The sequence below is a fragment of the Pinus tabuliformis genome, chromosome 4_2 (genome assembly GCF_031772625.1).
Source record: "Pinus tabuliformis cultivar Carrire ecotype Pingquan chromosome 4_2, CPIR1, whole genome shotgun sequence".
NCBI classification, from domain to species: Eukaryota; Viridiplantae; Streptophyta; class Pinopsida; order Pinales; family Pinaceae; genus Pinus; species Pinus tabuliformis.
The window spans coordinates 263,902,881-263,926,884 of NC_142304.1; the positions used below are offsets into that span (position 1 = coordinate 263,902,881).

At 33.2% G+C, this 24,004-nt stretch overlaps 1 protein-coding gene across 1 annotated transcript; it reads left to right on the forward strand.

The window, feature by feature from the left end:
- Positions 1-3,894: 3,894 nt before the first annotated feature.
- LOC149168994 (uncharacterized) lies at positions 3,895-5,739 on the forward strand. The gene is made up of 3 exons (XM_089425040.1): positions 3,895-4,730; positions 4,983-5,337; positions 5,503-5,739. Exons 1-3 carry the CDS (start codon positions 3,895-3,897, stop codon positions 5,737-5,739), a joined length of 1,428 nt encoding a protein of 475 aa, XP_089281166.1.
- The last annotated feature ends 18,265 nt before the right edge of the window (positions 5,740-24,004 follow it).

Here is a 24,004-nt window from a genome sequence, read left to right on the forward strand (position 1 = left end):
GATTTTGGATATTGATAGCACCCTTATGTTATTTCCTTGAACCTGATGAGTCATCATATTCATGCATTAGGGTTGATATTTAGGTGTGCTTTGTGACAAGGAATGACAATTCAACTTAGGGGGACATCTACAAGATGAACTAATATTTATTGTTGTAAACTCTCTCCTATTTCTATTAATACAAAGAGTATCTTGTTTTCGTATATTTGTTGTATTATGTTTGCACTCGTGTATTTCAATTCCAAGTTGAGTCATTGAATGAAGATATTAGATTATTCTAAATGGATGTTGTGGATCCTTTGCTTGTTTTACTCATGTGTGAAGGTTCTAGTTATAGTACTTGGATCTACGATTGAAGCTTACAAACGAGGAGGGAAGAAAGGCTTGCTTCTGATTCCAGGTAGGCTTCTTTCCCATTCTCTTATTTCTCTAAGTAAAACTTCATGTTTTTTGTCTTCTATTGTTCTAGACTCGACCACTAGGTCTAGAGAATTCACCTTTTTCTGCAATCATAAATTCCACATAACACATGGGGAACATAAACTTTGCCCGGGTGATTACTCCAAATGAGGCACATGAAATGTAAGTATAAAAGAATCAATTGCATCCAAATAATAAACTGTTGAAAAAAATAATTTTAATGCACAGAAGAACCAAAAATCATGTTTTTATGTAAAATTCTAGGGGTTGGATTTCAAGGAGTCTCCAACCAAGGAATACCTTGAGCTTTCTTACAAGCACATCTATCAATCCATGGTTGAACGTAGCTGAAGCTTGAGGAAAACACAAACTTCTGGTAGTCTTGTCAACAAACATGTAAATAAAATCAATGAAGAATACTTATAATTTATCACTTGTACAATATATTTATTTTTATTTTTGGGCACAACGTAATTTATTTAAGAATTTTAAGAAAGTAAGCAACGAAGAGACACATCCTAGTTTCAATGGAGTGGCACCCAATGAAGGTGGTGTGCATCTCAGTAATGGACATATTTCATGTGTTATTACAATTAAAATTATTAATTGCAAATGGTGTATTAATTATAACCTTCCTTGTTTCAACTCTAGATCACATATAAGATGAGGCTACACAAGAAGATGAATATATGGGTGATAGCATGGAGCTAGGTACACTTTTTGGCAAGAGAGGGCATGTTTAGGTGAAAAAAGGAGGGCTCAATCGAGAAGTTTAAGCACTTGATCGAGCCATTTTTAAGTGCTCGATCAAGCTCCTCAAGCGCTAGAAAAGGAGCTCAATCGAGCTTTAGAGCTCAATCGAGCCTTAATGCTTGATCGAGTGTTAAGACTTGATCAAACCATTATTTTATATTAAAACATGCATCTACAGTCTATGCGCGTCATTTATGCACAAACCACGGGATAATTAAGAGCTCAATCAAGGTATTGGACCTCGATCAAGCAATTGGAGCATGGAGCAACCTAAGTCACCAGATTCAGCGAATTTCAATGATTAAATTCGAAATTTGTCGAATTTTAAGCAGAAACGAATATATTCGTTCGAGTTCGCCGAATTTTATGGCGAAATCGAATTTCAAGGCAAATTCAAATTTTTTCTAAACAAAATCATTTGAAGTTCGATGAAATTCGCTTGATGTTCGGTGAAATTCGTTTCAGTTCATTTTTTAGTGTGTTTTAGCCCGCTGGTTTTATTGTTCGTCGGGTTTCATTGTTCATTCAACATTGTTACATTGTTTGGTTGTGCGAACGTCGAAGGGTTTCATTTCATTGTGGTCCAGACTCCAAACTCACAGCAAATAGTCCAGTCTACAGTTGCAGCCTATCGGAGGGTTTCATAACTTTCATTTCAGTGACCAGGGTTCAACGTTCAGGTAGGAGTCGTAATTGTAACTTGTAGGCTATACTTTGAGGTGTAATTTGTAAAAGGTCTTCTCATAGAAGTCATTCATATGCTGAGACTATATGATCCTCTCCATTGTAGATACACCAAGACTGCGAGATCAAGATTGTGACTGTGTATATATATAATCCGAGACAGAGTATGACTGAGGTTCTTCGTATGCATACCGAGACTCTAACTTCCAAGGCAGTAGTCACTGAAATCGAGAAGAGACCTTTGTCACGAGATTTTTATATTTCACTGTGATCATCATCAAATATCGCAGAGGTATCTGAAGTCCTTTTTCCCACAAATAATCACAGAGAAACCCGAGATTATGTGTTACTGTGCTTGCCCGATATTTCAGAGATCTTAAGCGATGATGTTACTGTGCTGACTCATCATGTCGAATGTAGGGGGTTTCAACTTTTAACTTATGGTTTGTGTTATTTGTCTTCCACATCATGATTTAGTTACATGGTGAAGGTAATTGATCTCCTAAAAATGCCAGGATATAAGTTATAAGTTTGTAAGGTGTACCGTGCACCTTGGCTGTTAAACACCTTAGTAGTGAACACTGAACACTTGGCTGTCAAACCTATTAAACTTTTGGCTGTTAAAACTTAAAAGTTGTATCAATATGTAGACTATGGACTGTTCCAATCAAAACATTTTTATAATTTTGTATCGAGGATAAACTGTGATGAAATTGCTTCTAGGCTCTAGCAAGGATTCCTCACCTAGACTAGAGGTGGAAGGTGTATTAGAATTTAGCAACACCAATAGCAGTGATAATCTTGTTTTAGCTTGTCAGCTCATGCTTGCACCAAATTTAGTAACTAATAAATATCACGTAGCAGACACATTGCAATTTGCAACCTCAATCAAACAGTTGCCTATGAGACCAGCTACATTCATGTAAGCCAAATTTTATTTTTGAAGTTTGGAAGAGATCTGGGAATTCCTTTTGGCATAGGATCTTAGCTCACATATAGGCTGATACATTATGAAAATGTGAAAATGCTTACCCAGGAGACATTGTAGAAGATTTTGCAGCCAAATAGAATAAATACAAATCTGCCAATTTAATGCCTGTAGATCTTCAACACTTCAAAAATCTAAATAAGCGTTGGTTTTCTCAGCATTAAACTGCACTGTATAGTTAGGTTGATTTGGAAGGGTGAAAATAGAAGCTGCAGGGTAATATCTACACTGGTGCCTCTATAATTCTATTGTTTGGTGGGAGAAGTATCCTTAGTCCAGTCTGTCATTATCTGGCAGATTTTCTTGAATAAGAGATTTACAGAAATCAAGGATAGAGTCAGCATCTGTCTTAATTGTCATGGAATTAAGACACCTATTTTTACATGCCCTTAATTAAAACTTAAAATAGATATAAATCCTAGCAGTAAACCATGAAGTGAGCCCTCAGCCAATAATGGGAGAAATTAATTGTCATGGAACTAGAAGTTGAATTGTTCGTTTTGTTTCTTTTCTTGCCTTCAACAGCATTTATATTTACACAAATCTTGTAACTTAATTCCACTTTCTTGGAACTAGAAGTCACGTAAAACAAAACTGTGATGTGTGGCCTATGTAAGAAAATAAAAAGCTACAGCCTAGTAGCCTACAATAGTACACTGTTTTGAATCACTTTTGTATGGCCTGTGTAAGAAAACTGTTTTGAATCAATTTCCCTTTTTCTAAATTCTAACTAATGAAAATGTAATTTCAAAAAAAATTGCAAACATTTCAGACTTCAAGTCTTCACCAGTTTTCAACAATCATAGTTTCAGAACCTTCAAATTTCAATGTCACCCCCAAAATCAACTGTTGTAGCTTGGAATTTTTTCCAAAAAGATGGTTTTAATCTTTCATGTTAGCTTTGTGGACATAATTTCACTGGCACTTTAACTAGATCAGTGGATCACCTTCTCGGTATTAGCAATGAAAGTGGAGGTGGTGTTGAAGCCTGCACTAAGATCACCGATGAACAAAAAGCCATAGTGTAGAAAGACCATTCCAATTCACAGATGCAAAAGCAGAAAAGGGTAATTAAGAGGCAGCGAATTGAGAGGGAGATTGCCATGTCTTCCTCCAACACCATTAATTCACCTTCAAACATTGGTGGATCAAGTTCTACTCAAGCAAAAATAGGTGGAACGAAAACATTAAATCAATTCTGGAAACCTGTTGAGAAACAAGAAGTTGATGATGCTGTTGCTGAGTATTTTTATGAATGTGCAACTCCCTATAATGTGGCGAGGAGTCCATATTTTAAAAATGTAATTAAAAATGCCATTGATTTTGGGAAGGGCTATGTTCCTCCTAGATCTGAAGCTTTAAGGAAAACTTTGCTAAAGAGAGCGAAAGACAGAGTGACAGGAAAGTTGGCTGATATTAAAGAGTCTTGGAAGCTTACAGGATGCACAATTTTGAGTGATAGTTGGTCAGATTTGTGTCATTGCCCATTGATCAATGTGCTTGTTTATTGTCCTGAAGGGGTACTTTTCTTGAAGGCAATAAATGCAATGGATCCAGTGAAGACATCAGAATTTATTTTTGGAGTTTTGGATGAAGCGATTCAAAAGGTTGGGGTGGAAAATGTTGTCCATGTTGTTACAGATAATGCATCAAATTGTGTTGGTGCAGGGAAGCTGATTATGGAAATATATAATCATATTTATCAGACCCCTTTTGTAGCTCACTGCTTGGATTTAATGTTGCATGACTTAGCCAAATTTCCTTGGGTCAATGAAACAATCCGAAGAGCCAAAACAATTTCAAAGTTCATCATCAACCATCGTCTCACTTTGAGCATATACAAGAAGAATGCATCAAAAGAGTTGTTGAGGCCTTGTGATACAAGGTTTGCCACTTTTTATATTACTCTGAAAAGAGTTGCTGAGGAAAAAGCGAGCCTTAGAGCTGTTTTTTGCAACATTGAGTGGGAGAGATCTACCCTCTCAAAAGAAACTAAGGGGAAAAATGTTGAACAAATAGTGCTCAATAATGGCTTTTGGGAAAATATAAACAAGGTTTTAAAAATTTGTGGCCCAATTGTTAATGTGCTCCGCATGGTTGATGGTGACAAACCTTGTATGGGTTTTGTTTATGAAAGCCTTGATCATTGCAAAGAGGCCATTGCAACTGCTTTTAATAATGTGGAAGCTGATTACAAGGAGATATGGGATTTAATTGATCATAGATGGAAGATGATGCATAGTCCATTACATGCAGCAGCATGCTATTTGGACGCTAGATTGTTTGGGTTACCAAGACATAGGGATGAAGAAATAATGAATGGACTTATCCAGTCTATTGAGAAGCTAAATCCAAATCCAGAGATTGCAGGTTTGATCAGAAGTCAGTTGAGGGCATACAGGTTAGAAGAAGGGTTATTTGGAACACAATCAGCAAAGTATGATAGGAGCAGAAGTGATCTAGCACTATGGTGGGAATTTTATGGTTCAGGGGTACCAGAATTGCAAAATTTTGCAATTCGTATCTTAATCCAGGGAACAAGTGCATCAGCATGTGAAAGGAATTGGAGTTCCTTTGACCACATTCATTCCACAAAAAGAAATAGATTTTCATCTGGAAGATTAGAAGATCTTGTTTACGTACATAGTAACTTGCAGTTGGCATTGAAGAATGTGGCTAAAGAGTCATCCAATTCTTCTACTCCGTGGATCGATCCTGTTCCAAATGCAACAATGGATGATGTTGATTTGTACATTGATAGTGACATAAACACTGACAGGGAATTCACTGATGAATCTGGTGCTGAAGCATCTAGCGGATTCACAGCTCATACTGCTCTTGATGACATAGAACTTTTTGATATAACAAGTGGGCAACAGGAACATCAAGAATAAAACTTGTGTTCCTGTTTTAGATTTCTAGTTTAGTTTTTGCATGAACAATTTTCTAAAACTACCAAGCTACTTTAAAGTTTAAACTTTTGAGTTTATATATAATTATATTTTGATATATTGAGGAACGAATTGCTCTCATTATTGGCTCACTTCATGGTTTAATGTTGTCATAAATGATAAAGGTTCTTGGCATCCTTTTGAAGGTTATTTACTATTATTTACTATTATCTCAATCCTTTTGAAAATGCTCAACTTTTTAACAAAACAAAGAAGTCTTTTGCATGTGAAATAGAGTTACCTTTATGCAGTTCTGTTTGGTTTTTTCTGCTTCTGATTTTGTTGTTGTGCAGCTATTTCACTGCTTTATTTCTCATGTCATCACAAAAGCCTTTTCTTGGGAAATGCATAGTGAGGAAAGCATACATCTGTCAGACGGTTTTGTATCTTATAATGCAGAGTTTTTCATTGAACTGCCAAAAGAATATCTATTTATTGACAAACTCATTGAAAGTGGGTTGATGATCATGTGGCAAACTGCAAACACCTAATGTCAATGCCAAACACAATTGTGATAGAACTGAATCAACCCTGCAAGGCTCCAGCATAAGAACAGTAACTCCATCTTTAGTCAACAGGGGTTTGAAAGGACAATGAAAATGCTTTAAAACTGTTTTTGTATATTTTTTATGCCAATCTACCTTTAAAAGATTGAAGTGCTTTTGATAAATAAATTTCTTTCTTTGAGCGATCTTTCATACTCGAATTTCAGTTTTGTCTCTATCAGAATTCTTTAGGTTGTATGTCTAATTTATCATTTTCTTTTATGTGGTCATAAATTGTAAGAAATGTCCCAAAGTCACAATTATTTTGAAGATTCATAAGGCAAGAATGTACACGTCTTTATATTGAGGCTTTTAATTCTAATCTCCATTGACAAAAGCGAGGGCTTATTTATTAACGGAGAGTTTCTTTTTGAAGTTTTTTTGTGCCTGAACATTTTGTGTCGATACATAATACATTGCTTCATTTTTCCTTGATTTTACCGGGGTTCCAACTTCCAATGTATTCTCATGCAATCATCATGCAATATTTTGGAATGTGAGTTGAATTTAAAACACATTTTGCCAATCATTTTTTAATGGTAATTAAATCAATTTAATACAATTTTTACCTCCAGATGAAGTAGGGAAGATTGCATGGCATCGAGAGGCTGCAGGTTGCAGGTGACATGTCTGAGCGAAAAATGCTCATATCGTATAATTTGGCCACAACTGCAAATTTAGGAGCATAAGCCCATGCATGATGCAACAGATCCAGAAATTTTGAAATGTGAAATAGGATGTTTGCTGCCATACCATTTCTCATATGGAGTCTAGCCTCTGTTCTCTTGCTAAGCCAAAAATTTATTTGAATTTGACTTTAAATTGATTATATATATATATATATATATATATATATATATATATATATATATATATATATATATATATACATATTTTTTCGAATTTCTATTTGTCGAATTTTATCGACAAAATTTTAGTTGCCGAAATTTATTCGAATTTCATGGTCGCCGAACTTGAACTTGAACACAGACCTAGTGACTTAGGGAGCAACCCAACCAACCTTGCCAACATTCCCACCAAGCTCCCAGATGCTCAAGACAATGTAGGTTTCCTATCATTTTTGTGTTTTTTATTTAATGTTTCTTATAAAATTAATAAATTAATTTGAAAAAAAAAAACTTACCATAAAAAAACCATGAAAACCACAAAAACAAATCTTCAAAATCACTTATAAAACCACATAAAAAACCTTAGAAAACCATGAAAACGACCTAGAAAACCGCAAAACCACCAAGAAAACACTTCGAAACCACCAAAAGAATTATAATTTAGGTTTTAAATTTTTTTCTTACTTGCAATTTGGTAGCATGTTTATTATGAATATTTTATGATTTTGAATAGTAAAAACGTTATTTTCTAATTATTTTAGGTTTTAAAGTTTTTCATTAGGAATTTAGTGAAATAAATTTTCATTTTTTTTTTTTAAATACATTTTAAATTTTGAACAAATTTGACCGAAAATATACCCCAAAAAACTCCAAAACAGAAAACAACCAAACTATTTAACCAATAAATAAATTAATTAGGAGCTTGAGATTGACATGATGAATATGGTTGCTCATGGTGTTCAACCTCTATTAAATATCAAATAAGAAATTTTATTTTATTTTATTATTTTAAATTTAAATTAATTTATATTTTTATTTTTTTAAATAATAAATATAATATGATTAGTTTTAAAAAATTAATTACTTAAATAAAATAAATTAATCTTTAAAGCTAAAAATCCAAAAAAAAATGTTCTTTAATTTAATATATATATATATATATATATATATATATATATATATATATATATATATATATATATATATATATATATATATATCATGCAGCTATATAACAAAACATAACTTAGTAATATATATAATATTTAACTATAACATAACATAATTATATTTAACTATTTTTTAACTATAACGTCTCACACACACACACACACATATATTCAAGTTTCAACAATGTATCATTGATAGATACATTAAATCTATCAAGAAAAGTGCATTTGAAGTGAATAAAATCATTTTGACTCTTTTCTAATTTGCACCATATTGTTTCATTATGTAGTATGTTGTACAAGAAACATTGTCTTCATGTGCTTGCACCTAGTACATGTCATGTGTCAAAGTCAAACATTATAAGAACTTAAAGTCTATTAGAGTATTAGGTTGGCATGAAATTTTATTAGTTTTGCAAAATGTTTGTTTCAATCTTTTACTTTTATATTTACACATTTATGCCCTATGAATAAAATGCACTATTTAGAAATAGGAAAAAGTGCGCAGGTAGATTTTATCACTTCTTTCGATTGTGTTTACATGGAACTTAATATTTTGGTTGATAGATTACCAAAAAATGGACTCTAAAGTTTAGGACTTCAAGCTAGATTACTTTGCTTAAGCTTAGAAATGGTTTTTTTTGTCAACATTCTTTCTAAGTCAACATTTTTTCTTAGATTAGTTTATATGTATTATATGTAATAGTTTTGTATTATATGTAATAATTTACTCAAAAAATTTTCTTGGATTAGTTTATATGTATCGTATGTAATAGTTTAGTCAACATTTTTTTCTTGGATTAGTTTATACGTATTATATGTAATATGTATATGCTTCACATATACACACTCCAACCACAAGTCGTTGGAGTGCGAGGGGATCTGTTATAAATGGTTGGGCTTGTGATAGATCATGTATCCCACCCAAAGTGCACGTTCCACTCATAGATCCGGTCTCTGATGCCAATCGGAGTGTCAGGGGTAGTTTTTATGTCTCTGCTAATGATCATGCTAACTCCATCAAACCTTCTTCACCTATTTTGGGTACACCTCCTTGATTCTTAAATCCTCTTTAAACTTTATGTGTTTATGTCTTAAAATTGTCTTTAATTTTTAAATTGTCTTCAACTGATATGTTTGAATTTAATGTATATGTTATTATGATTTTAGTTTGTTAAATATATATGTTAAATTATGTTTATGATTTGCACACCCTCAGCAGAGCGAAATTGAGGATCAAAGTGAAACATCTATCCCTATGTGGGACATTGCTACAAATCATATCACATTGGAGGATGTTATGGCCCAGTATATGTGGACCATACAAGAGTCGCATAACATCCCTATCAATTCACCTACTATGCATAATTTGTCTTAGATGTTGGATAACATCAATAGGTTTATCGAGACATACCAGAGGTCAGGCCCATAAGGTTGCCTCCTATAGTCCATACATAGGATTGGGAGGCATGATGTTAGAGGCTCACATACTTGCGAGGTGGTGAAAGAGGCCACCAAGAACATTGATGTTCATGTGGAGTTGTTTGACATTCCTCTAGATCACCCTGCTAAACGTAAAGGTCTAATTCCACTAAAATATTTTGAGAATGTTGATGCAACATGTTGGGCCTTAAATATGACCATGTTTTAATCATTTAATACCACCATTAATAACCTATATTCATGTACTATTACACTCATTTCACACCATAATTCCATCACTTATCGTCAATTCATGTCTTACACATCATGGTTGATTATCATTAGTTTTCTTATATTTTCTATGATTAAAGAAGATTTTTACATTATTTACTAATGAAGGTTTTGCTAAGTTCATTTTTCATAGGGTTCCATCATTGAAATTCTTCACAAGTCAGTTGAACTAGTTGGTACAAGTAAAGTACAGGAATATCCAATTTGGGGTTTCGACATTTCGGCACGTTTCCGGGGAAACTTGAGAGAGGTTATTGTCCAAAATAATGCTTTAATACCTTCCCATATGTTGGATTCCATCTAGGTCACACATGTGGGTCCCTAGGAGCTCATTAACTACCAAGTGTGACCTTGATTTTCATGCAGCTGGAGGTGAATCTAGAAAGTATGAGAAAATGGGTGTGTTAACCATATAACCAGTTATCTATATCAAAAACATTTTCTCCCGATTCAAATTTTTACAAAAGTTAAATGTGGGTCTTGGAGGCAGTTTTATAAAAAATGACTCCTTTTCCAAGGTTCCAAAATCTTGCAAAAAGAGCCAGATAGACATCTTTGGGAACGATTTTCAAGGATCGGGATTTTAATGAGACAAATCCAAGAGAGGTTTTTGTTGATAATATAATAAGTTAGGTTCCCTCCAAACAGTTTACCAAAATTAACCATCATTAGGAAGCTATGCCAATATCTTTGGGGCTTGTTTGTTAAAATTGTTTAATTTCCCATTTTAATTTCCCATAATTGAGGAAAATGACTAATTCGCCTTGTAAATATTATAAATGGCTCAGCCACGGTTTGTATTGTAAGATTTTGGGGAGTTTTTAGAAATTAAAAGAAGCAGCGAAGGAATAAAGTATGGATTGAATCTCTTTTGTAATAATATATGAATCTTAATTGAATTTTGCTTCATCTCTAAATTCTTTGTAAGTATTATGATTGTGTTTTGAATTTCATTTTTATTAAGTTAGTTTAGTGTTGCTCCAGGAGAGGCAAGGGCCCACCACAACTGGAAACAAGTCCTTTCGCTTATTTAGATCATAGGATTTACATTCAAAGTGTGAATTCATCGAGAAATTTGTTGTGTGAAATCTAGCATCATTTTGTACTTAAAACTCTATCTTGTAGATTTGAAATTAAAAATTCTAGAATTCATTCATTTAGAAGCTTTCTTATTTTTCATAGCATAATCATTTCTTTGTAAGAGTGAGTCAGAGTGTGAATTCGATTGCGTAAGTAGAGATATCAGTTTAATGCAGATTGATTTGGCTTTCATTTACTTTTCAATTTCAATTATGGGTTTCCTAATTATGAAGAGTGAGCTTTCTTTCGAATGATTTATTTCATTTAGATTAGGAGTCTTTAATTGAAGTTTTTTCATAGATTAGGTTGCAATGAGTTTCTTTTAATAGATCTTTCAAGTTAGAATTGCTATCATAGGTGTTATTTTTGAGCAAGTGTATGGTGTGTTCTTTTAAGAATTTATTTTATAGCAGCAAAATAATAAATTTATTTCACACTCTAATTTAGGTTAGATGCTCTAATCCTACGTTACCTGCACTTGTGCCTCAAATCTTATGAGTCCCGAATTGATAATTTAATGTTGGAATTATAAAACACATAATTTACCCAACATTTTTGGCATCATTGTCAAGGAAGTGTTAAAGGGATTAGAGCGTAGTTTCTTTCACAAGTTTTATGTGTGGTGAGGATTTTGCAGAAAAATCAAAGGGCGAAGAGAGTACAGTAAGACGTGAGTGAAGAGTCACGCATCCACTATAGTGGGGTTGCTCCAAAATTTGCTTGTTTAGGTAAGAAAGTTTGGTGAGTTTTACTGTAATCAATTCTTTTTCATTTAGATTAAAATTTCAAGCTCTTAAAATGACAAACATTTTTGGGGTGTTGTAAGAACCCACAGGTACTAAACCATGTTACGAGAAATTCAAATAATGATTAATAGCTTGAAGAATGTCCCTCGAAGCACTTTCTCAAATGCTAGCAGTAGCTGGGATATCTTCCTCTCAGGAAGAGTTCATCTTCACCACATTCAAGAAATTATCTGTCTCTCCACAACCAAAGAGGATTTGGAAATATCCCTTGATTACTCTTACCTATATACCAAGGAGATTGATAAATCATGTACCAAATCTAATGGGGAGCATCTAGCTAAACCTGAGATTGAAGAACTTTCACCATGCCCAGCAATAAGCCTTGTATACATTCTGGAGACCAATTATTCAAGTTTGCCTAGCATGACCAAGGAGGACTTTCAGAGTGGTCCGAATGAAGAAATGGGCCAATTTCACCAAGATTACATCAAGCATTGGTTCCAGGTCACAATCCAGTCAAAGTACCACTCTCATCTTCAAATACTCTTTGTATCACATCTTTCAAGGTTGTTGATTTCTCATGCTCTTGTACATTCTAACTCTTATATATTAAATCTGAGCATGAATATATCCTTGTACCTGATCCACACATGGCTTCATTGGAAGTTCCCTTTCACTTGAAGGAGGACGTATTTTCTTCAATATAGTAGGAAAGTTAGTATTGTAATAAAGAAATGGAAATAGTAATGAAAAAAATAAGTCCTTTTGTGAAAATTAGCTTGTCTTGTGCAACTGGACCAAGACTTTGCTTCAAAACCAGTAACTGGTGGGGAAAGTTCCCAATAAAGTTTGTAAATGTGTATGAGTTCTTCAAATAATGTATCTTTCAATTCATTATGTTTGTACTCGAGTTGGTTGATGTGATATTCCTTAAGGCCCACCTGTCAACAAGCCTTATCCCATCGATATCAACACATTATTTGGGATTAGGGTTAGGGTTAGATAAGGTACTTGGGATCCTACATGCCTTAATGGCAGGTATCCTTGTCATATACTAAGGAAATACATCATTTTTTCTTAGCGAATGAATTCTGCAGTACATTTGACTTCGAAAAATCTATTCATGGCTAGTAGAATGTACCTAGTGCCTTGATTCCCATATACAACAAAGGTCAGATATCTCGTATTGGTTAACAATCTCCTCAATGGTGGTAATCCAATGATTCTTTCTTATTTTAGACATTGAAACCATATATTCACATATGAAAGATTGCACATGGGTGTGTAGCAGTTGAAGACTGTACGTTTTTTTATCTCAGCATAGATTTGCAGTAGTTTGGTTCTTTGTATCATCATTTCCATTGTCATTTGCAACAACAATCACCTTTCCTCTGTGTTTGGGGACATACAACTCCTCACACATGGGGGAGAAGGGGACCTTCAGTTCATCCTTCAACTCTTCAACTCATCCTTCATCCCTTTTCAGAATATCAAATTAGTAGTCACGTCAACTCCAACCATTCCATCATTGACTCCATCTTGCAGCACCAAGCACATCAACAACAAAGGTAAAACTTGAGGTAAAGTTGGCTTAATATTATTTAATTCATTAGAGATTTGAAAAAGCTTTGATGATTAACCACCACATATTCCATATATTTTGTTTTCCATATACCCTCTATTTGAAAACTCCTCATTCATTATAGAATGCATGCTACTATAATAAGGTCATAATCATGAAAAGAACAATATATTGGTTCATGTAAACAAAGCAGTAACTATAGTACCTTCCTCTCCTACATTCACATATATTGTTAGTTGAATGTATCTAATAGAGGATGAAGTCATTGCTTCCTTTCACAAAGGAACCATCCATAGGCATTGACCTCACAAAAAACGAGTATGAAAGCACATATTTTACCATATCCATCACCACCTCATCTCATCCACCATTTGCATTACCACTTATCATCTCATTTATCATTTCCTCCTACCACATCTATTCTTTATCCTAAATTTGTATTCCTCTCAAAATCAAATACATGCAGTCAAATAAGAATGGTGTTGCTCCACGAGAACTAACACCCTCAAATCTTCACGCAGTGTTGCTCCACAAAAACCAACCCTACCCATAGCCACGATGCCATAAAATCTATATATGAGAAAAGTCCTTACTTTCATGAGGACATGCGAATTCTCAGGAATGGGGGGATGTTTGGCCTCAAATATTTCCATGTTTTTATCATTCAATACCACCATTCATAACCTCTATTCATGTACTATTACACTCATTTCACACCATAATTCCATCACTTGTCGCCAATTTACGTCTTACGCCTCATGGTTGATTATCATTAGTTTTCTTATATTTTCTATTATTAAAGATGATTTTGCCACGATTTATTAATGACAGTTTCGATAAGTTCATTTGTCACTGGGTTCCATCGCCAAAATTCTTCACAAGTTAGTTGAACTAGTTGGTACAAGTAGAGTACGGGAATATCCAATTTGGGGTTTCAACATGTCGACACGTTTCCAGGGAAAAACGAGGGAGTTTATTGTCCAAAATAATTTTTTAATACCTTTTCATGTGTTGTATTGCAACTAGGTCGCACATGTGGGTCCCTCGGAGCTAATTAACAAATCTTCTAAAAATGTGCACAGTTTCCAAACTGAAATGTTTGACCTCAATTTCCATGCAGCTGGAGGTGAATCTGGAAAATATGAGAAAATGGGTTTGTTAAACATATAACCAGTTATCTATATACAAACCCATTTCTTTAGCTTCATATTTGTCTAAAATTTATAAGTGGGCCTTGGAGGCAGTATTATAAAAAATTACTATTTTGCCAAAGTTCTAGAATCTTGCAAAAAGAACTAGACAACCAATTTTGGGCACGATTTCTGAGGATCTGGATTTGAATGAGATAAATCCATGAGAATTTTGGTTGACAATATAACAAGTTAGGTTCCCTCCAAACAATTTTCCAAAATTCGCCATGGTTAGGAAGATATGCCAATATCTTTAGGGTCAGTTTGTTAAAATTGTTCAATTTTCCATAATTGAGGAAAATGACTAATTCGCCTTGTAAATCTCATAAATGGCTCAACCATAGTTTTTATAGTAATTTTTTGGGGATTTTTCTGAAAGGAAGAGAAGCAGGGAAGGAATAAAGGATGCACTGAAGCTCTTTCATAATAATAATTGAATTTTTCTTCAACTCTAAATTCTTTGTAAGTATTATGACTGTGTTTTGAATTTCATTTTTATTGAGTTAGTTTAGGCTTGATCCAGGAGTGGCAAGGGCCCACCATAAATGGAAACAAGTCCTTTATCTTATTTAGATCATAGGATTTACATTCAAAGTGTGAATTTCATCGAGAAAATTGTGATGTGAAATCTAGCATCATTATGTACTTAAAACTATGTCTTGTAGATTTGAAATTAAAAATTCTAGAATTCATTCAATTGGAAGCTTTCTTGTTTTTCATAGCATAATCATTTATTTGTAAGAGCAAGTCCAAGTGTGAATTCAATTGCACAAGTAGAGATATCAGTTTAATACAGAATGATTTGGCTTTCATTTACTTTTCAGTTTCGATTATGAGTTTCCTCGTTATGAAGAGTGATCTTTCTCTAGAATGATTTATTTCATTTAGATTAGGAGTCTTGAATTGAAGTTTTTTCATAGATTAAGTTGCAATGAGTTTCTTTTAATAGATCTTTCAAGTTAGAATCACTATCATAAGTGTTCTTTTTTAGCAAGTGTATGTTGTCTTCTCTTAAGAATTTCTTTTATAGCAGTAAAACAATAAATTGATTTCACACTCTAATTTAAATTGCATGCTTTGATCATGTGTTGCCTATGCTTGTGCCTTGAAGCTTAAGAGTCCTGAATTGGTAATTTAATGTTGGAATTATAACAGACATATAATTTCCCAAACATTTTTGACATCGTTGTCGAGGCAGTGCTAAAGGTATTAGAGCGTAATTGTTTCTTTCATAAGTTTTTTGTGTAGTGATGATTTTGAAGGACAACCAAAGGTCGGAGAGAGTACGATAAGAAGTGGGTGAAGAGACACGCATCTAGTATAGTGGGGTTTCTCCAATGTTTGGGTGTCTAAGTAAGAACGTTTGGTGATTTTTATTGCAATCAATTCTTTTTCATTTATATTAAAAATTTCAAGTTCTTAAAATGAAAAAACATTTTTGGGTGTTGTAAGAACCCCCAGGTAGTAAGCCATGTTACGAGATAGGGATCATCAACTCATAGGGTAAATTCAAAGAACAATTAAGAGATTGAAGAATGTCCCTCGAAGCACTTTCTCAAATCCTAGTAGTAGCTGGGATATCTTCCTCTTAGGAAGGGTTCATCTTCACCACATTCAAGAAATTATCTATCTCTCCATAACTAGAAGAGGATTTGGAAATATTCCTTGATTCCTCTTGCCTATTTAACAAGGAGATTGAGAAATCATGTACCAAATATGATGGGAGCATCCAGCTGAACCTGAGATTGAAGAACTTTCACCATGCCCAGCAGTAAGCCTTGTATGCATTCTGGAGACCAATTATCCAAGTTTGCTTGGCATGACGAAGGAGGACTCTCAAAGTGATCCAAATGAAAAAATGGGCCAATGTCACCAAGATTACATCAAGCATTGGTTCCAGGTCACAATCCATTCAAGGTACCACTTTCATCTTCAATTAATCTTTGTATCACGTCTTTCAGAACTATTGATTTCTCATGTTCTTGTACATTCTAACTCTTATAGGTTAAATCTAAGCATGAATATATCCTTGTAGCTGATCCGCACATGGTTTTGTTGGAAGTTCTATTTCACTTGAAGGAGGACGTAATTTCTTCATTATAGTAGGAAAGTTAGTATTGTAATAAATAAATGAAAATATTAAAGAGAAAAATAAGTCCTTTTGTGAAAACCAGCTTGTCTGGTGCAACTGGATAGGGACTTTCCCATAAAACTAGGTAACTGGTCGGCAAAGTTCCAAATAAAGTTTGTAAATTTGTATGAGTTCTTAAAATCATGTATCTTTCAAGTCATTATGTTTGTACTTGATTTGGTTGATGTGGGATTCCTTAAGGCCCACCTGCCAACAAGCCTTATCCCATGGACATAAACACATTATCTGGGATTAGGGTTAGGGTTAGATAAGGTACCTGGCAGCCTGCTTGCCTTAATGGCAGGTATCCTTGTCATCTACTAAGGAAATACATCAATGTTTCTCAGTGGATGAATTATGCAATCCATTTGACTTCGAAAAATCTTTTCATGGCTAGTAGAATGTACTTAGTGCCTTGATTCAGATTGACATCAAAGGTGGGATATCTCGCATTGATTATTGATCTCCTTAATGGTCGGTAATCCAATGATTCTTTCTTGAAATCGACACCATTTATTCACATATGAAAGATTTCACACGGGTGTGTAGCAATTGAAGACTATACAATTTCATGATCTCAACACGAATTTAGAGTATTTTGGTTCTTTGTATCAACATTTCCATTGTCATTTGCAGCAGAAGTCACCTTTCCTCAATGTTTGGGGACATACAACTCCTCACGCATGGGGGAGAAGGGGATCTTCAGTTCATCCTTCCACTCTTCAGCTCATCCTTCAACTTTCTTCAACGGGTCAGATCAGTAGTCACATCACCTCTAGCCATTCCATCATTCACTTCATCTTCCAGCACCAAGCACATCAACAACAAAGGTAAAATGTGAGGTAAAGTTGGCTTAAGATTCTTTAATTCATTAGATATTTAAGAAAGATTTGACGATTAAACACCACATATTCCATATAGTTTTTTTCCATATACCCTCCATTTTCAAGCTTCCCATTCATAATAGAATGCATGCTACTCTAGTAAGGTCATAATCATGAAAAGAAAAGTATATTGGTTCATGTAAACAAAGTAATAACTATAGTACCTTCCCCTCCTACATTCACATATATTGTCAGTTGAATGTATCCAATACAGGATGAATTCGTTGATGCCTTTCACAAAGGAACCATCCATAAGCATTGGCCTCACAAAAACCAAGTATGCAAGCACCTATTTTACCATCTCCATCACCACCTCATCTCATCCACTATTTCCATTGCCACCTATTATCTCATTTATCATTTCCTCCTACCACGTCTATTGTTTATACTCAATCTGTATTTATCTCAAAATAAAATATATAGCAGTCAAATAAGAATGTTGTTTCTCCACAAGAACCAACACCCTCAAATCTTCACGCAGTGTTGCTCCACAAAACCCAACCCTTCCCAAAGCCATGATGCCATAAAATATATATGTGAGAAAATTCTTTGTTTGCATGGGGAAATACAAATCCTCGGGCATGGGGGGATGTTGGGCCTAAAATATGCCCATGTTTTCATCATTCAATACCACCATTCATAACCTATATTCATGTACTATTACACTCATTTCACGCCATAATTCCATCACTTGTGACTAGTTCACGTCCTATGCCTCCTAGTTTATTATCATTAGTTTTCTTATATTTTCTATGATTAAAGATGATTTTGACATGATTTACTAATGACTTCTTTTCTAAGTTCATTTTTCCCAGATTTCCATCACCGAAATTCTTCACAAGTCAGTTGAACTAGTTGGTACAAGTAGAGTACGAGAATATCCAATTTGGGGTTTCGATATTTTGGCACGTTTTTGGGGAAAACCGAGGGAGGTTATTGTCAAAAATAATGTTTTAATACCTCTCCATGTGTTGGATTTCAACTAGGTCACACATGTGGGTCCCTAGGAGCTAATTAACAAATCTTCTCAAAATGTGCACAGTTTCCAAACTGCCAAGTTTGACCTCGATTTCCATGCATTTGGAGGTGAATATGCAAAATATGAGAAAATGGGTTTGTTAACCATATAACCAATTATCTATGTCCAAAATTGTTTCTCCATATTCAAATTTTTCTAAAATTTATAAGCGGGTCTTGGAGGCAGTTTTATAAACAATGACTCTTTTTCCAAAGTTCTAGAATCTTGCAAAAAGAGCCAGACATTCAACTTTGGGCACGATTTTTGAGGATACAGATTTGAATGAGACAAATAAAAGAGATTTTTTTGTTGAAAATATAAAAATATAGGTTCCCTCCAAACAATTTCCAAAATTCACCATGGTTAGGAAGATATTCCAATATCTTTGGGGTCAGTTTGTTAAAATTGTTCAATTTTCCATAATTGAGGAAAATGACTAATTCACCTTGTAAATATTATAAATGGCTCAGCCATGGTTTGTATTCTAAGCTTTGGGAGAGGTTTTTGAAGGGAAGAGAAACAAGGAAGGAATAAAGGATGGATCAAAGCTCTTTTGTAATAATAATTGAATCTTAATTGAATTTTGCTTCATCTCTAGATTATTTGTAAGTATTATCACTTTGTTTTGAATTTCAGTTTTATTTAGTTAGTTTAGGCTTGCTCCAGGGGTGGAGAGGGCCCACCACAACTGGAAACAAATCCTTTAACTTATTTAGATCATAGGATTTACATTCAAACAGTGAATTTCATCGAGAAATTTGTTGTGTGAAATCTAGCATCATTCTGTACTTAAAACTCTATCTTGTAGATTTGAAATTAAAAATTCTAGAATTCATTCAATTAGAGGCTTTCTTATTTTCCATAGCATAATCATTTCTTTGTTACTAAGGGCAAGTACAAGTTTGAATTCGATTGTACAAGTAGAGATATCATTTTAATGTAGTTTCATTTATCTTTTATTTACTTTTCAGTTTCGATTATGAGTTTCCTTATTATGAAGAGTGAGCTTTCTTTCAAATGATTTATTTCGTTTAGATTAGGAGTCTTGAATTTCAGGTTTTTCATAGATTAAGTTGCAATGAGTTTCTTCTAATAGATATTTGAAGTTAGAATTGTTATCATAGGTATTCTTTTTTAGCAAGTGTATGGTGTGTTCTTTTAAGAATTTCTTTTATAGCAGTAAAACACTAAATTGATTTCGCAGTCTAATTTAGGTTAGATGCTTTTATCTTGCGTTACTTGTGCTTGTGCCTCAAAGCTTACTAGTCCCGAATTGATATAATTTCCCCAACACAACCCCTTTTCTGTATGATCGATTCATTGGAGCTTGGGGCCAGTTCCCCCACCATGACTAGGTTGTTCTTTATTTTTCCAAGCATATATATGCAGAGTTCATGTTACATATGAGGCTGGATTACACTGATATTGGATATCATTATTATGGAGCCAACATGGGACGTACATATGATCATGAGGGGCCTCGTAGGGACCCTAGGGATGTACCACCACCTCTGAGATTCTTACCGCTACCGTCTTGGAACATGGTATTGCCGACAGAGTCAAAGGAATCATTTCAACTTGGTCTCAAGACCAGGGATACCATTGCAAATATCATGTAGATGTCAATGGTCAGTGTGTATGTTGCATTACATGGAGAGATTAGGATACTACCATCATTGCCTCGTGACCCGCTAGTTCCTTTAAATGGTGATTCATTTCTCACAAGTTTACCCCCTCACCATCTTTTTTTCATATGTATGTATGTATTCTAATGTCATATGTGACACTTGGAGGGTGCACGGCCTATGTGACATAGACCGAGTACATATATATACAAAAAAAATTACTCTTAATGTCAAATTATGCATAATTATTTATATTAATTTCTAGTTCATATTAATAAGTTCATGATAACATGTAGACATGACCAACCTACATGGATGAGCTTATGAGGTCATCCGAGGGGGCAATTGATCAACCAAGCCATCCTCCTCTAGAGCATGTTTCCATGGATTCTCCTCCACCTCCACCTCCACCTCATAACACGCATGTGGAGGAGAGTCAATATGTACAACCACGTGGACCAGTAGTTGAGGTAAAAAAAATTATTCCTAAGATTTCAACATTTTCTTTTTTTTAAGTTACACATATATGCTAGTTAATTCATAGACTAATTATAATTTGTCCTTGCCATTGTGTACAGAAATCCATATGCAATGTTGTTGATGTCGCAACTATGTGGACACATGAGTGAGATGTTGGGTATAGAGGCATTAACAATGTGGGTCCATCGATGCAAGCCCAAATCATTAAGCCATATGCAGGGCAGCACCAAACCCAGATTCATCAGACCCTTATCCTATCTGACTTGTATTTGGACTCGACTGAGGTTGGTAGATTCATATATGTAATTAAAAATGTGGTTCAAAACCATTTATTTCCATATTGTTTATTTTGTACAAAAAATGATCTAATTAATTTCAATTTGAATGTGTTATATTGCACTACCAGCTTATGGACACTTACTTTACGTGGTAGAACTGACATAGGAGTTATGGTGGTACTTAGAGTGGATAGTTTGTATATTTCCATGCATATTTCATAGGACACGTTCAATGTACATGAACTTTATTGTAGTTTATGGATGCATGCTTATTATTTCAGTTTATGGATGTTCATGTGATATTTGTAATTTATATATATTTCCATATGAACAGTTTATTGATACATTTATTATTTCAGTTTATGGGTGTTCATTAATTTTTGAAGTTTATGGATTTGTTAAAATTATTTTGTTAGTTTAAATTTTTTTCTATATATTATAGCTTTTATTACAAAATATAACAATTTTGATTTCTAGTTTCATAGGCTAAGAAAATAAGTACAATCTCAAGTTATGATGCAAGTCACTTTGATACCTAAAATGAACTAAAATATATGAAAGTTGAATTAAAAAAACACAAATAGAATTGAAATAAGTTTTAAATTCAATTTTAAAAAATGCCTTGTAAACAACAAATAACTTGAAAAGCAAGAAAAATTTCAGTAAAAATCACATCATTCGAGTTTTTTCGATGCGTTTCGAACCATCCAGTGTGATTTATCGTCAGGCAAGATGAAGACAAGATCTTGGCATCAAGTTAAATAGATGAAGAGAAAAAAAAAACAGTTGTTATAATATAACAGTTAGATTGACTAAATAAATATCATTTATTAATAAATAATATTTTAATATAATGAAATAATTGTTAGAATATAGTTGTTAATATTGAATTAAGGAAAATAATTAATCAAAAGGAAAATTTTAATGAAATGAAGATCTAAAATAAAAAATAATATTAGGTCAACTCTAAATAATCAAAACAATAAACAATTAATAAAATAAAAACAATATTTGGGTCAAACCTAAATAATCCAAAATAATAATTGGTCAATCTTTAAAAGAATATTTGGGTCAAACCTAAATATTCAAAACACTGAAATAAAAATAATATTTGAGTCAAACTTAAATAATTAAAACAATTAATTCTAAAAACTTAAAAATAAATAAAGATAATAAACGGTCAACAAAATAAATAAGAAAAATAGAAGAAATATATAAATGAAATCAAAGTAAATAAATAAATCAATCAATCAATAATGAAGAAAATAAAGTAATTAATCGTTTAATAATAGTAAAAATATACAAAAAAAAATAATAAAATTAAAAATCAAGAAATTAGGAGGAAACATAAATACAACTGTTAATTTTCTAGCCATCGTCTCTATTCAAATTGCTTGGCCTTCTTTCAATCTCTATAGTCTCCTAAAATTACGATGATGGAGATGATATATCCTAGCAATAACCCGGGCATCTTCAGATTTATTCAGTTTTATTTATTCTGAGGTCATCTACAAGAACTTAGTCATAATATGATATAAGTACAATCTTGCTATGATACAAGTCACTTTGATACTATAAATGAACTAAAATACATCATGTATCAATTTAATATTGAACATGGAAATAATTACAATCATGCTTCATATTGGCTTGTAGAAAGTGTGTTTTAGTGCAATCAACATGTATGCTATTACAATTCAATTTTAAAAATAAATTATTTGATTTCTAAAGTCCTCCATATTATAATAAAAAATCTATATATGAAAATTTTTGTGACCCACCAATATACCATTGCATGGTAAACTTTTTTAAGTATTTTAGTCGATTTCTTATCTTAAGGTTCAATTTAAAAAAACAAATAGGATTGAAACAATTTTTATTCAATTTTAAAAGATGCATGTAAACAACAAATAAGCTTTATTCAATATTATTCCTTTTGAGATTATCTACAATAGCTTAGTCATAACATGATATAAGTCAATAGTATTAAAATTTAATATATAGGTCAAAAACCAATATATGACAACATTTCTATAATTTTATATAATGTTATCAACTTCCTAAATGTACTTAGCTATCCAAGTATTTCAATCAATTCTTTATGATTAAAATAAGTTTTATTAAATTTTAAAAAACTCAAATATGATTGAAATAAGTTCGATTTAATTTTAAAAGATGTGGAGATGTAAAAGTTACAAATATAAGTTTTATTCGATTTTATTTCATTTGAGGTTATCTATAAGAGCTTAGTCATAATGCAATATTTTTTTTGTGCTTACACTAAACTCAATGCACAATATTAATCTAATTACCTTGAAATTAATGTACACCATAGATCTAGTTATATCAAATCATAAATCAACATCTTCACTGAAATCAATGCATCTAACCAAGCAATCAAATAGGATGAGAAATCAACATCTATACTGAAATCAATGTATCTACTACTAGCAATCAAATAGGATTAGGAATCAACATCTAGACTAACATTAATACATCTAATGCAAGCCATGAAATAGAATTATAAATCAACATATACAGAAATCAATGCATCTAATGCAAGAAATCAAATAGGATTAGAAATCAACATTTGTACATAGAAATCAATGGGTTTGGTGCAAGCAATTTTCTTCCCTTTCTCTCCCCCTCTATCTATATTGTTATATCCCTTCATCTCTCCTTCTTTGTCTCTTTGTTTCACCCCTCAAACACACATGCTCTCTCTCTTCATATATATATATATATATATATATATATATATATATATATATATATATATATATATATATATAGATATCCCTCCCTCCCTCTATCTTTCTCTTCTTCCCTCTCTCACCCTTCCATCTATATCTCTATCTCCCTATGTCTCTCATTCTTTATCTCTCTATATCACCCCGCAAACATACACATTGTTTCTCCATATCTCTCTATGTCTCCCTACCTCTCCCTCTCCCTCTCCCTCTCCCTCTCATTCTCTCTATCTCTCTTCCCCTTCTTTCCCTCTCTATCTCTCTCTCAAGATCCCTTTCTCTCCCTCTGTCTCCTCTTCTATCTATCTTCCCTCCTACTCTCCTCTCTCACTCTCTCTCTATCTACCTCTCTCTCTCTCTCTCTCTCTCTCTCTCTCTCTCTCTCTCT